The 15,803-nt window shown below is 34.6% G+C and overlaps 1 protein-coding gene across 1 annotated transcript in view; it reads right to left on the reverse strand.

The window, feature by feature from the left end:
• Positions 1 to 2,819: 2,819 nt before the first annotated feature.
• Positions 2,820 to 15,803, reverse strand: part of LOC149409141 (apoptosis-inducing factor 1, mitochondrial-like) — a 37,598-nt gene continuing 24,614 nt past the window's right edge. The window contains exons 12-15 of the mRNA XM_089650123.1: positions 11,890 to 12,063; positions 10,847 to 10,956; positions 9,318 to 9,573; positions 2,820 to 7,246 (exon numbers count right to left, since the gene is read on the reverse strand). Coding sequence (XP_089506249.1) covers positions 7,175 to 7,246; positions 9,318 to 9,573; positions 10,847 to 10,956; positions 11,890 to 12,063 — 612 coding nt within the window. The 3' untranslated portion in view covers positions 2,820 to 7,174. The remainder of the gene's footprint in view (positions 7,247 to 9,317; positions 9,574 to 10,846; positions 10,957 to 11,889; positions 12,064 to 15,803) is intronic.

Consider the following 15,803-nt stretch of genomic DNA (forward strand, 5'->3'; position numbering starts at 1 on the left):
CATCGTCATCAACAAAGGCTTCTACAGCATTCTCGCAGGAGTTGCCATTGCAATGAATGCAGAGTAAGGAACATTTCAAACCCGACTTTCTGCAGGTGCACTTTCCAGCGCAACCTTTTTTGCATTGACATGATATGAATTTCAGCAAGGCCTGAGGTGCAGCTTCCTTCAACATTGTTACTGGAGTAAGTAACCCAACAGCATCCTTTTTCCACCCCCATTCAGTCGGATCTTTATCGTGACCAAGCCAAGTCTGCACTTGCAAGTATGTTCTTGAAGCGTCTTGCTGGACTGCATCTTTGGTGGGTGGTAGCCTGGATAAATTGAATTTGTTCTTTTTTACTCCTTTGACAAAAATGATGTACCTTAAATTTTCCAAATTTGATTTCTCGTTGCCGCCATACAAAAGTGCAAATAGTTGTTCGGCAGCCAAAGTGATCATTTCTGTCTTTGCTTTTGGGTCTTGAAATACACGAACAAGTTCATTCACTGAGTGGTTCTTGAGAAGAATATTTCAAAATTTGTGTTTGCTTTGACCGAACGGAGCTCCAGTTGTATCGCAACCACTTATGGCATGAAGGAATAAAATGTTTTCAACTATTTCAAGGTGTTTAAAACATTTGTTCGAGTACAACGCGTTAGGTGATTTATTTTTTCCAACTTCTTGGTAATATACGTTGGGAGGTGAGAGAGCTGTGAGGAGTACCAGCAGATCAATATCCTGACCAACGATTATGACTACATCATGTTGAAATGACATTGAATTTGCTGTGTTCACTATGAGAACGTCAGCATCCTCTTCAGCTTGTACTGTCGTTATGTGGGATCGTGCAAATGAGGTTCTGAGTAGTGAAATAAAACGAGACTTGTTCTTCTCATTTCCCAGAAACTTTTCCTGTGTTACTTGTGGGTGCATGCTTTCAAAAAACAAAACTTCAGCAGAAGTTGTAACTCTGGCACGCCGTGCTCTTTCCACCCCTTTAGTGCTTTTCTTTTCCATAGAATCTGGGTATCCATCGAATACCACTACTGCATTGGATCCATAATGATTTTGTACATACCTGACACATGGAAAATTACTGAAAAAGGTTGAGCACGACCCCATAACACTTTGGGCAGTAAATATCCTCCATCAATTACGTGTATTTTACTGCTTCCCAGTTCTGTATTATTTGGTAGAGGGTTGAATGATGAATAAAATATAGAATTCGTTCCTTTGCGCATGCCTTCCTCTGAGAAAAGAGACAATGGTACAGGAAAGAGTTCATATTGAATAGCATTAATGGATCTATTGCCATAGTCACACCCTGATTTTTGACACTGCTGGTCACCGCCGCAAGAGAAACTATCGCATCATTACGTTTTAAGTGTAGGTTTCCAAAGTTCTGGTTGATAACTTTAGACATAGCTAATTTCCCCATCTTTTCAGCCATGTGACAAGTGACTTTGCTATCCCCGATTGTGCCACTGCTAATAGACATAATCACGTTTGTTTTAGGAAATGATTCATGGCAAGCAAACCAATCAATGAGAGTTTGAACGTCTCGATCATCCCTCCTAATTCTTGTAGGCCTCATCTCTACATGTTGCTCTGACGTTTCTGATTCAATCCCACAGAATGACTCGATACCCTCACAAATGTTATGCAGATAAACGAATCCAGCAGTCCAACGAAGGATGGAACTGTCTGTGAAGGGAACCGGAGGGGAGGAGTAGAAGGGTAGCCCCCCCATACCAAAGTGCCGTCTAGTAAATTTATAAATGTATGTATTTAAAAATGCAAACAAAAATCTAATAACGTGATAATAAACCGTGATTGATTTTCTGTGCGTACCTACCTAGATTTGTTTATTCTTTACATCGGTAAAAAAAAACTATATAAACATAAAAACTGCACAGCCTGTTTTAAAAATTTATGTTCTACATAATTGGTATCAATAAAATTTTCATGAAATTCCACTGGAAACGAGGTATTTATAAAAAACCAAACCTAGTCGCGCAAAAAACTTGTTTTTTCAAAAATATACGCACCTTTACGACTTTCTACCTCGGTACCTATTAGAGATAGAAAAAATTTGTTTTTACAAAATTTGTAAGTCATTTTATGTTCTATTATACATGTTAAAATACTTTAGCCGAAATTTGCATTGGAAATGAGATATTTGGGAAAAACTCGATTTTGGCCCGATTTCGGCCAGTTTTTTCAAAATGGCGGCGCGAGCACAGGTGCGCCAAGGTCGGAAACTCAGATTTTACATCAGGAGATCAGTTTATATAACATATAAAAAAATTGGGACTACCGGAATTACTTCGATCGCGACCCCCTTTTTGGCGCTAATTGCACTGGCCTAAGGGCATTTATTGTTTCATCATTGATGTAGATGCTGATGAAGATAAAAATAATTATAAGCAATAATTATTTGTTATCCTCTTTATGCTATGCATAAAACCTTGTCTTATGAACATTAGTTTATCATTAAAAAAAAAAAAACAAAAAAATGCTGATGAAGATGTTTTATTTAAATATGAAATTGATAAACATTCATGTAAGTAAAAGTTAAGGATTAATTCCAAAATATAATCCAGAAATAAAAGAATTATATGTATCATTTTTCAAGTTTATTAATAATTTGTTACACTATACCACAAACACATGACAATAGATAAATGCATGTTACATTTATTTTATTTACAAAAATGAAGAACCAAAAAATGAACTATACAACTTTTTTTTTTTGTTTAATGTAATTCTTAAACTCCCTTATAAACAATATGTTTCTAATTTATCTACAAATTACAATAATCTATTTATGTGCTGTTATATTTATAATGAATTACATATTAAACCGAAATATTACAAAAATTGAGCTGTAAAGAGATTTTTAAAGAATTTAAAAAAAAGATAAATGCAATATAAAATTTCATAATATAAATATTCTGTCTAGTCCATTTTACGTTGATAATTTAAAATGTACCCAAAATACTAACACTGCAGTCTAACAAATTTAATGAAATTGAAAGCATAAGCACTTGAATTGTTCATATTATGTACTTCATTGAAAAATATATGGCTAATACATATTTGTATTTCCTAATAAATTATCTTGATGGAGATATTTTATTTACGAAATTGATACCTTACAATGTCATTATGCTTTATCGACAATACAAAGCAGATAAATAAATATGCATCGAATAATCAAATATAACGGTTCCATGATATTTCATCAAAATAACAATTAAACACACCTTTAAAAAGTGATATAGTCATTAAAAGTGGTGAAACAAAAACTAGGTTACCTTTGTAACCTGTTTAACCTAGATTTTCTTTCATCACTTTTCATATATAGTCATTAAAAGTGGTGAAACAAAAACTAGGTTAAATAGTAACCTTTGTAATCTATTTAACTTAGTTTTTGTTTCATCACTTTTCACGACTTTATGTCACTTTTTGCAGGTGTGTTGAACTGTCATTTTGATGAGATCGTTCACCAAATATAACAATAGATATTTATTTTATTTCATTCAAACAACTAATTAAATGTTTTCTTTCTATAACAGTAATCTAGGCCTAGTTGTTCTGCATAAATTCCAATGTAACATTGTCTTCAAACGGCCATTTTGTTTTTTGACATTTGAAAAGTGTCCGTTAAACATCGATTCTCAGCGAGTTTCAGCTTCGGGTATGCTAATAAGCTGACAAGCTTAACAACATGACAGTTGTCCTCTTCTGAGGATCACAATTTGTTCAAAAGCTGAAGAGGACGTAGAATCAGCATTTTACAGGAACCTTTCAAATAAACAAAATGGCCATTTGAAGACAATGTTATTAATAAAAAATTTAAAAAACATTTGTGCAGTGCAGTTTTGTGCTATTTCACATCAAGAAAATCTTCATATAAAAGTTTAAAATTTTGAAAAAAAAAAATTCTGGTACACCATCAATAGTGTCGTATTTTTCAATCTTACTCCTCTAGCTCGCTGAAAAGTGACGGAACGCCATTGGTGTATATTATCTGTTTCACCACCATCGAGTAAAGCTACCTGTCAAGTAAATGTCTGTTTTTACCATGGACCTAAAAAGCCCTAGACAGAGGCATTAGTGCGCATTTGTATGAATGGCATTGAAGCTAAATCTATGGTGAGGGGAAATTGCCTGGCACCCATCTTGTATGACAAACTTTTGAAATGTTTTGTATACAAAATAGTCTATGATGAACTTTTGTAATTTTATTGGTGTTATCGATGCAGTTATAACAGCTTATGATTTTTTGGGTACCCCTTCAAATTGTTCTCGAATAGCTCCGTCCAGGACTTTTTAGGGTCATATAAGACCAGGCTTCCATATTTTATAAAAGTTTTTTTTTTTTTTTCCAGTCATGCGGAAATACATAAATTTTTTTGACGTTAGAATGAGAAATAATAATTCGTTCCAGTTTGCCTCAAATATATTTATACTGAATGCCATCAATAAAATCCTAAAAATTTCCAAAATGAATTAATCATATTTCGCGCCGTATTCGTAACAATTGGTTAAAGTTTAAAAATTATTTCTTTTTTTTACTGTATAAACAAGAAAAAATTAAAGTTAAAGTTTTCTTACAAATTTCTCAAACAAAAATAACGTGTTTCTGAAATTTCAAGTTCTCTTAATTTTTCTGCGATTGGAGTAAATAATTGAGTAAAAATTTGGTTAGCGTTTTCAACAACATTTTCCACGTTTAATATTAAAATTTTATTATTTAGAAATAGTAATATTTATTTTAAATGCATCCACCGGAAAGATAATTTTATCAAGTTTCTAAAACAGTATTTGTTTTTACGGAAAATTAAAAAATAAGATGTATATAACGCATTTGAAATACATAGAAAATATTGCAAACTGAACAAATGTGTTAAAAGTACTGAAGGGTTAATCCTAAAATTATAGTTACTTGACAAGTAGTTACTCAAGAGTTTACTCAGACGTAGTAAAATACCCCCTTGAGGCTCAAAAACCATGTCTTTTAAGGAAGTATTTATTAGTGTAGTCTGAAATAGTACCTATACATACTCGCATTATTATCTGTGGATATTTTTGTATTTTTCTGCATTGACTTATGATGTAAAATAATTTTATATTAAATTATATTTTTTTATGCTGTTTTTCAGTTAAAGGGTTATGTATTAGTAAGTACAGTAACACGGTTGTGGATAGCATATTCATTTGCAAAACTTTTCAAAATAACTTCTACCCCACAGTCATTTTGTCCACCACGATCCCAGTAACAAGTAAACCTAGCATCACTAAATAACAGGCATGCCAACAATAAACAAATATTATGTATGTACGTTAATAAATCTGTTTATAAAACTTTCATCTCAAAAGATTTATTCTAAAACTATGTTAATGTAACAACTTGCAAATAATTCATGAAAATAGCCATTGTAAAAATGTGACAAGAGATCATTATACATACTAAACTGACAGTCATCAGAAATATCTAACATGATAATGATCACATGCAGTGTCCACTTACTGACAGTGATAATCACACACTCGTAACAAATATAACCTGACTGTAATCAACTACTCATATTTGTATTATTATTCTGAAAGTGATCTCATACTCATAGATGTATTCTGAAAGTGATCACATACGCAAATATGTATTCTGAAAGTGATCAACTACTCATATATGTATTCTAAAAGTGATCACATACACAAATATGTATTCTGAAAGTGATCAACTACTCATATAAGTATTCTGAAAGTGATCACATACTCTTATATGTATTCTGAAAGTGATCACATACGCAAATATGTATTCTGAAAGTGATCAACTACTCATATAAGTATTCTGAAAGTGATCACATACTCTTATATGTATTCTGAAAGTGATCACATACACAAATATGTATTTTGAAAGTGATCAACTACTCATATATGCATTCTGAAAGTGATCACATACTCATATACACGGTGTCCGGAAACTCGTAGTACAAGTGGGAAACTGGAGAATCTACACCACATGGGGAACCCAAATAAACATAAAGTTTTTTGATTTGAGCATTTTCACAAAAAAAAAAAAAAAACCAAAAAAAAATATTTTTCGGCTATTTTAGGGTTAAAGTTTTTTCTGGTGTTTAGGGTTGAACAATAGATGTTTTAACCCTGCAGAGCAGAAATATTTTATGATTACACCGGATTAAATGAAGGGTGATTTCAAAATAATGCTTCAAATCCGAGTTTCTTCATTTGTTTTACTTTCAAATAGTTTTAATTAGTTGGGTACTTTGATCTTCAGTAATAATTTATAAGAATTTGATTAAAAAAAAAAAAAAAAAAATCAACTTCTAACTCGATTTACTCGATAACGAAAGCTCAAATCAAAAAAAAATATACTACAAAATCGACTCCAAATGTGATGTAGATTCACCAGTTTCCCGCTTGTACTACGAGTTTCCGGACACCCTGTATATGTATTCTGAAAGTGATCATACACAAATATGTATTCTGAAAGTGATTAACTACTCATATATGTATTTGAAAGTGATCACATACTCATATATGTATTCTGAAAGAGATCACATACACAAATATGTATTTTGAAAGTGATCAACTACTCATATATGCATTCTGAAAGTGATCACACACTCAAATATGTGTTCTGAAAGTGATCACATATGCATTTGAAATGTAATCTGACAGTGGTCACATACTAATCAGAAGTATAATCTTACAATGCTCAATGTAGCTGCAATGGAATTATTATTACAAATTACCATTACAAGTACAATCTGACAGCGATCAGAAAATACTGTTACAGTGTTGAACAGTTTTATTACAGTGTTGATTTACAAACTTTATTATCAAACAATATATTATGTATATGTAATTACAATAACCCAATTCTAGTTAATTATTTGAGTGGATTGGATAGCTTACTGCTATAAATTCTTCTGTACATTTTTGTATAATGTATTGTACTATTTGCAGTAATAACATGCGAATGGCAGACTATTACCTACTCTATTTACAATAAAATTATAATTTATTCAGCAAGATGTATAGCCGAAATTTTTCAATTATTTTGTCGAGAAATGCGTAATGTATTCTTATTCATAACTGAATGTCTCTTTAAATAAGTTCAGCAAATCTAAACAGCCTTAAAAATCACTTTTTTTATTTTATTTATTCTTCATAAAGGCCAAAAAGTTTTGCAACTTCATTTAAGTCTTCATATTTTCGCCTCTCGGCCAGAATCTGAAATCAAAACACATATTTTTATAGGTAACATTGAAAATTAAGTGCACATTGCTAAAATTGCGAAACGGTATTTGGAGTGTTAAAATTACAAAATGGCCACCATTCATCAATCAAATAAGGAACTTGAGTGAAAAATATCATGGCTTAAAAAACATATATTATTCATATAGATAAAGAAACGCTGATTCTGAATATCTATATAAGTTTTATTGTACATAATTATATGTAGAATTAATAAATCGTCATTTAAAAACGATTAAAACCAAAACAGACTTAAACGCTCTATGATTGGTCAGTGGGTTCTGACAGAACCGCCGCACAAGTCAGACAGCTGGGTGCATTAGAATGCGGACAATTTTGTGCCAAGCTGCGCTGCGTAGACTCGCACACGGGTCACCATTGCGTTATACAAATTATTACAAAAGAATTCACATTTTTAAATAATTAAATTATTGGGATTGGTTGACTTCACTCCGACCCGAGTGGGGTTGACCTTGCTGTTAAACGACTAAAACCGAGGTACTTATGACATCACGCGTACCCCGTCAGATTAGAAGGTGAAATTCATAAATCAAGAATAAAAAATTGACTGGAATTCTTTATTGTAATATAGATTGCAAAAATGTATGTCCAGCATTACGCTACCAAGTTTAACACATAGCATAACTAGAGATGGCAAAATTTAGCATTAATTTTCAGATTTTTTAGCATTAAAAATTGGAAATTTAGCGTTTTATAGCATTTTGAGGCATAATTTAGCGTTTTGTAGCAAAATAGAAAAAAATGTATTTCCTGAATTTTTTTAGCGCATATTTTAAGTATTTTTGGTGGAATATATGTTTAACCTTCATTTGCAGGTATTTCCATGTGAAAGATTATAAATAAATAATTTTAATATTAAATTAATAAGGAAGGAAACTCTAAGTACGGGTCGAACACAAACACAACAAATGCAGATTGCGATTAACATCAATAGGCGTAATTTATTTCGCACAATTTGTGTAATGTCAAAAAGCAATTTTAGCCTACAGTACAAAAAAAATTAAATATTTACACATAAAACAGTAACAAAATTATAAAAAATTGTAGGAAAGGCTTCCAAAAATGAAATAAAGTAGGCATAATACTTTTCCCTGCACATTCTCACATGAAACTACCTTCCTTATGCATTTTTCTCAATTCTTCTTTAGTTGTACTGGACTAAATATTACTGTATCTGCTTCTCCAATTTGTATGGTTCTTTGACTTCTTAAATACGCTATATTCTCGGAAAGCGTTTAAATTCAGCGTACAGTATAAATTAAAAATATTAAATATTTACACATAAAATAGTAACAAAATTGTAAAAAGAGGTAGGACAGGCTTCCAAAAATGAAATAAAGTAGGCATATTTGAAATACAGGTAAATACAAAAAACAATGGAAATGGCACTTTACTGATTGAATGATAGCATTGCGCTCGTTTCAATAGTGGGCTCCTTCATTCTCGTACGCCTCTCGTCAGTCATTACTAAATTGTAAATATCGATTTTTTGAAATTCTCACATATTATTTTAATACCCGGTATTTTCGGGAAATTCGCGCCTATTTCGCTAAATAGAATAATTTAGCTAAAATACGGCCAAAATCAGGTTTTTCGCATTAATTCGCAAAATAGAAATCACTGGAAACACTTTCAAATGCCTTGAAACGCAAAGAAAACTTATAAATGCCCTATTTTCGAACCATAAATATTTTTTCGCGTTTTTAGTTAAAACGAAATTTTGCCATCTCTAAGCATAACATATTAGATTGCTTTTAGGTTTTATAGGATTAATAAATGATTTTGGAATATTACGCCATGTTGCGCTTCATTCTCTTTTAGCCAACGTTAAAGTTTTTTTCATCAGGGCAGATGTCGGTTTTATGAAGACATTGTACGATCATGAGAATCAAATACTTAAGATAGGTATTTATCCTGAGTGTGGATTAAGACTAAATGTCTGATAGGAGATTTGAAGCAAGCCATCTTCTCTGCATACCTCCACAGTAAGAATAATGTGAATGAGATACATCTTAAATGAAATTACCTGTCTGGCTATATGCATTCTGTTGAACACATTCCACAGAACAATTCCAACGATCATGTCATTTTTCAGATAGAACACCACTCCCTTATTATAGTCTTTATCTTCAGATTTCTTGGCCGATTCTGCAGTCACAACTTTGCTAGAGCTTTGTTCTTCTGCTGGGACCAGAGCAGGATCTGCACATTCGTCATCGTTGACATTCTCCGGTTTGACATAGTCCACATTCTGGATGGTTGGATTTGCACTTTCCGCAGCCCTGGAAAACACACACAATTGACGTGTATTAGACGTTAAATAGGAATATGTATAAATTATTCCTGATTGGGGTTGGGCATAACAGTAAAATAAAACTATTATTTTTCAGTTCCTATATAGTCAAACAAGAATCTACATTTCCCAAAGACTTCGATGATAGTTTGAGCAACGAGACATAGATGGCTCTAGTGTAGATAGATTATAGAGTTATCGGACAGATGTCAGTACATGGCTGGTACCAAGGTATGAGGAGCCATGAAGGTTTCGAGAATGAGAGAGATTTTGAAAGCATAATAAAGAGGACGTTAGCCTCCAGGCACTCCTATTCACTCATTCCTTATTTTAAGAGTTTTTAGTCTAAATAAAGATACAAATGTTTTGTTGTGAAGGAGTTATTATGTCAGTAGTGACACGGCAAATGGTTTCAGATGCAATTTCAGTAATTTTTGTTTTACCATAATTTTTTTTTTTTTTGTGGTATTCATTCTGTATGTGGCAAAGTACGGAGCTGCAATTTTAATATTTACGAAGTTTTTAAAAAATGTCACTTAATGCCATCTGAAAAATGCATTGAATGTGATATATCAAAAGAACTAAAGTTCTCATTGAACTTTTTACTATACAGATAGTCATGATGGCTCTGACCTATATGCTTAGCTGACAGATATTCCCTTCTGCCATATTACAAAAACAGTATTTTAATAAAAACAACTCAGTCAATTTCGTGTTTTATTGGTGTGGCAAATAAATATAAGTGGTGTCAAATGATAACTTTAAGAGACTTGTGAAAAGTTAACTTGAGCAAAAAGATGTATCTGCTACAAATGTCAAACAATAAACCACAATTTTGGGATGCTAATTACGCATTTTTTTGTATAAGAAGCTTGACATTATCTTTAATAAATACCCTGCCCAAGTGTATAACCCATTTAAAAACTATGGTTTTGCTCTCCTGTAAAATTGTATGTAAATCAGATGTAACCCTTTGCCATATCACTACCGATTTCAAGAATCCATTCACAATAATAACCAAGTGGGTTCCCCAGCGGAAGCAACTTAGAGGCAAACCGAGAAAGAGATAAACTGACTGCGTGGAAAAAGATTGGAAGACCAGAAGATTTGAAGGAAATATTTATGGGGGGGGCCAAGTCCCACCCTGCAATGTAACATTGTGAACAGTGTATAACTTTACCAGCTGGAGGGAGTTGGTCCACCAATCATGCGGCAGGTATTCGATGATGAATGATAAGTATTTTTGACATGACTATAAATACCTTTGGCTTCCCTCGGATCCATCGTTCATCCTCGGTGTTTTGTTTCCTTCAGTTGCTCCTGCGGCAAATACTGCCACCGTGGGTAAGCAGGAATTCACCACACCGATTGCCTGAAATCAAACATTAATTCTTCAAAGTTATGCAGTAGAACATCTTAAATCGAAATCCATGGGACATGGATATCCAAATTTAAAATTACCAAATTCCCATGTAATTTGAAATTTTAAGAAAAAATTATTAAAATTCCCATGTAATTTGAAATTTTAAGAAAAAATTATTAAAAGTTAGCTGATAATTCGAGTTCAGCAGTTGCCCCTTCAAATTAAGGTAGGTATTCAATGTAAATATGACATAATTCCATACAGCCGTGGCTGATTACATGTCAAATTCAGATTTACGAAAGAATAATACGAATCAGGATGATTTGCAACCGCGTATTACAGGCCTGTCAGATTTAGATTTACAAAATAATATGATGTATTTTCGGATAAATTGAATGTTTTTGAATTACATGGAAAAAAAATTCGAATTATGCACAAATTTTTTAGAAAAAAAAAAAGTTTTTTTATGAAAATGTGTTTTTAGAAAAAAAAAATAATTTTGTCTATTATTGAATTAACGGGGTTCTACTGTAATTTTTTTACCACCCTTCAAATTTTCTTTGCCCCTAGACTACTGTCAACTACAATGTTTTAAGAAATGTGTCTTTTTTAATTTTAATGAACTAGGAATATTTCAGAAAATTTGTTTTCAAGGGGCTTAAAAAAAACTCCCGTTCTCTATTAAGAGAGTGAATTCATGCGTGTTACCAAAGAATTTTTCGTAAATATCACAGTTATCAGTTTATGTTTTACAGCTGATTGGCTTTTTGCTGTGCTTATCAAAAAATGGGTACTGACATTTCATTATTTCATTCGCGATTCATTTCATTTTCGTCTTACAGTTTGTGCAACCTCTTTGTGCAGAGCCAAGAATCTAACTGCTCTATCATGTACAAAAAGTGAGATAATTCTTATACTTATAGTTATTTTCGAAGAAAATACCTCGTATCCGACTTCCACTCCCAGGTCGCTCCAGAACATGCTCTGATGCTTGTAGGGCTTGGCGGCACCCACCATGTTCTCGCCAGCCAGGCGTCCGGACACCACGGCGTGGTCGTGATGCTCCACGCGCCGGCGTCCCAGGATCGGGTCATAGAAACACGCTGCGTCACCAGCCTGAATAAAACATGACATTACAATACATCTAGACTATTTTCTCACAAACTCAAGATAAAATGTTCCAAGTAAGAAACACTCTTATGTGCCTGGTAAATTCTTCATTCTTACATTATTCATGTAAGACAAAGATAAACATATATGGGGACTACTTTAACTCGTCCCACATATGATAACACTAAATAATTACTCCGCCGTCTGAAGCCCCGGGAGAGCCAAGCGCGGACGGGAACGCAACTCTCTGCCATTCTAGTTTCAACTTTCGACCAAACCACCACTCTCTACTACCACCGTCTCTGCGTTCACTTAACTTGTAAATTCATTCTCGCAAATAAATTCAACAAAGATCGCAGACCTTTATCTTTCAATCATCAGAATTCCTAGAACACAGATTTACGATACCGGCAGCCATCGTAAATTACATTTATCCTGCCATACTGGTGATCCCGACTTTACACTGCCATACTGGTGATCCCGACGTACACGCTGCCACACTGGTGACCCTCGACATTTCTGGTGATAATAATTTTTAGTGGACACGGTAGGTCGATCGTTGAAGCTGGAATCCTGGACAATCGAGTAAGTAACTTCCAATCTCATTACTTACAATCTCATTTTCAAGTCCAGTATATTTATTAGAGTCTGATTGCCGAATTATAAAGCACATTTCAAAAAAAAACATTATTGTCCCACCAATTCTAATAATTAAGTATATCAAATATACCCACTAATCTGAACCAAAAAACTCGTATATTCGAATAGTATAGTGCCAAAAAATCTCAATTTCAGTGAAACACCGCACCAGCAGCTGCAGACCAAGCATCAAATTCACCGCAGAACGCAACAATCTCTGCAGACCAACATCAATTTCATCGCAGATCAAGGATCTACCGGATTTACTACGCAGGCAGAACTTCAGTTCCGGACCTCGTAACATCCATCACAAATCAATGCCCAGTAATCAACACCAAGTAACGAACCATAATTAATCCTACATACAGTGATTTTACAGCTAAATTTCCGAATAAGAACATTCTAAAATAATTTTAAAAAAAAATTTTTTTGCAAGTGTACAATATTGTTACATGTTTATTAAATTAAGTGACCAGACAAGTTGAACTCGTCACAGTACATTCACATTATTTACATTGTATGCACTCTAGATTAAGGGATTTTTGAAATTTCCGGATACCATCAATCTAACATTTTTGAATTTTAATTTTTTTTTCAAAATCTATATTTACTGTCGTCATTGCTTTTGTTTCCTTGCTATTTTTACACATACATCTGCCTATTTTATACTGCCTATTGCTTGCCGTATTATCAACACAATATGTCATTCGAGAATAACCAGACATCGAACGAAATCCACGGTAATAATTCCACAATGGACACAACAATAAACTCTGTCTCGGTTAAACTACCCGCGTGCTGGCGCGACAACATTGCACTTTGGTTCGCACAAGCTGAAAGCCAATTTTCCAATTCAAGACTAAAGGATGACCTCACCAAGTACAACATTATTGTTGCCGCTTTGGATATGGAGACCCTCAGGACCGTAAGCGACATCGTCATCAATCCTCCTGCAGCAGACAAGTACACTCATCTCAAATCAGCACTCATCGAGAGATTACAAGATTCGGAGGAAAAGCGACTCACTCGTCTTCTAACCGGACTACAGCTCGAGGACAGGAAGCCTTCTGGACTGCTTCGACTAATCCATGAACTCGCTGGTCCCGGTCTATCGGAGAGCCCAATCGTACGCGTACTTTGGCTACAAAGACTCCCGCAACACATTCAGGCCATTCTTACCGCACTACCCGACGACAATCTGTTACAACTAGCATCTGCAGCAGATAAAATCTCGGAAGTTTATCAAAAATCTGAATGTGAAACTATGGAAAATAATCATCATAATGGCATCCCGAACTCGAATCCAAACATCAGCGCTATATTACAAAATTTACAAGAACAAATTTCGGCACTCACTCTAGAAGTCAGTCGACTTAAAACAACTCGGAGAGATGATCATGGACAGGCAAACATTTATTTCGAAAACCGAAATCCCAGCACCCGCCGCGAATGGCGTCATCCATCGACATCATACCCAAATTCCGCGCACCGACCTCGTTCTAGGTCACGCGGTAGCCAGTTAAACACCAATAACACGACACTCGGCTACTGCAGTTACCATGCAAAATTCGGTAACAAATCATATAATTGCACCAAACCATGTACCTTTATTAATAATAAGTCAAGAAACTACAATGGAAAACCCGCAGTAGAGACGTGCGATTTTCCTCAAAAAACTTGTCGTCTCTTCATTCACGAACTCGTGACGCGACAGAAATTTTTAATTGACACTGGTGCCGACGTATCTCTTCTCCCAAGATCAAGCTGGAACTCGACCAATACGGTCACCACAGATACATGCCCCACCACATTATACAGTGCTAGTGGGAAACATATAAAAACATACGGTACAAAAACCATAAATCTCCAATTTGGCCTCCGCCGCGATATGAAGTGGAAGTTCATCATCGCAGACGTCTCGAAAGCCATTTTAGGAGCAGATTTCTTACACTTCTTCAACTTAAGCGTCAACTTGAAGAAAAGAACCCTAACGGACCAGTCAACAGGATTGCAGATTAGAGGAGTTTCGCTGCAAGGACCCTCATCTGGCATTTCAACGCTGCCACACTGGTATGGAAAACCGATCTACACCGATCGCAAACCGATTACGTTTGCGTTCAGCAAGAAACAACGTCAAGCATATCTCCGGTCATCTCAACACCGTATTCACCGACGTCAAACACATCTCCGGTCATCACAACACCGTAGCAGATACGCTGTCTCGAATAGAAGAGATAAACAGCCCCTTTGTTCCTCGAGACATGAGAGAACAAGCAATAGCCAACGTACACAACGTATGCCACCCAAGCGCCTACGGCACCTCCAACAGCATACGTCAGAGATTCGTCTGGCCCAAAATGGCAAAGGAAACCAAAACCTTCGTCAAACAGTGCGTCGCTCGCCAGAAAGCAAAAATACCACGACACACAACTGCACCCACAGCGACGTACGGAAGAACATTTAGACTACCATCTGAATTCTTCACCACAACCCACCGCGAAGAAACCCACCGCGAAGAACCCGACACCTACGTCGGACGCCTACAAAAAAGGTTTAATGAGATGAAACCCACTCCCGCTAGTAACCACAGCGCTGGAAAATTTTTCATCCACAAGGATTTACCGCATTCATCACACGTTTATTCATCAATAGATCGACTGAAACCTGCATTCTTTCAAAGCACAGAAGAAATCCCATCAAGAGGAACCGTCACACAGCCTCTAATAACAAAAATGACCACTCGATCCGGAAGACATGTTCACTTCCCGGACAGATATCAAGCGCAGTAATAATTTGGCAATATCATAAGGCACAGTAATTAGCAAAAAAAACTAACCAGAAACCTTAGATTGACGTATCCATAAATTTCATAAATTAATTGTAACTATCATATCGCAAATGTCAGACAATCTAATAAATTACTGTTACTAAAACAAACAAAAAAACAATAAAATTTACTATCAATAATACGCATATATAAGCATCCTACAATAAAATCTTTATTATGTAAATATTCACAATACTATGTACTACGTCAAAAGTGCATTAATAAAAACAACAATAGAACTGTCATAACAAGCTATTTTAAATCATCGTAAACAATCATA

The sequence above is a fragment of the Hesperophylax consimilis genome, unplaced genomic scaffold (assembly GCF_061612785.1).
Source record: "Hesperophylax consimilis isolate HC1 unplaced genomic scaffold, BYU_Hcon_1.0 scaffold_35, whole genome shotgun sequence".
Taxonomy (NCBI): Eukaryota; Metazoa; Arthropoda; class Insecta; order Trichoptera; family Limnephilidae; genus Hesperophylax; species Hesperophylax consimilis.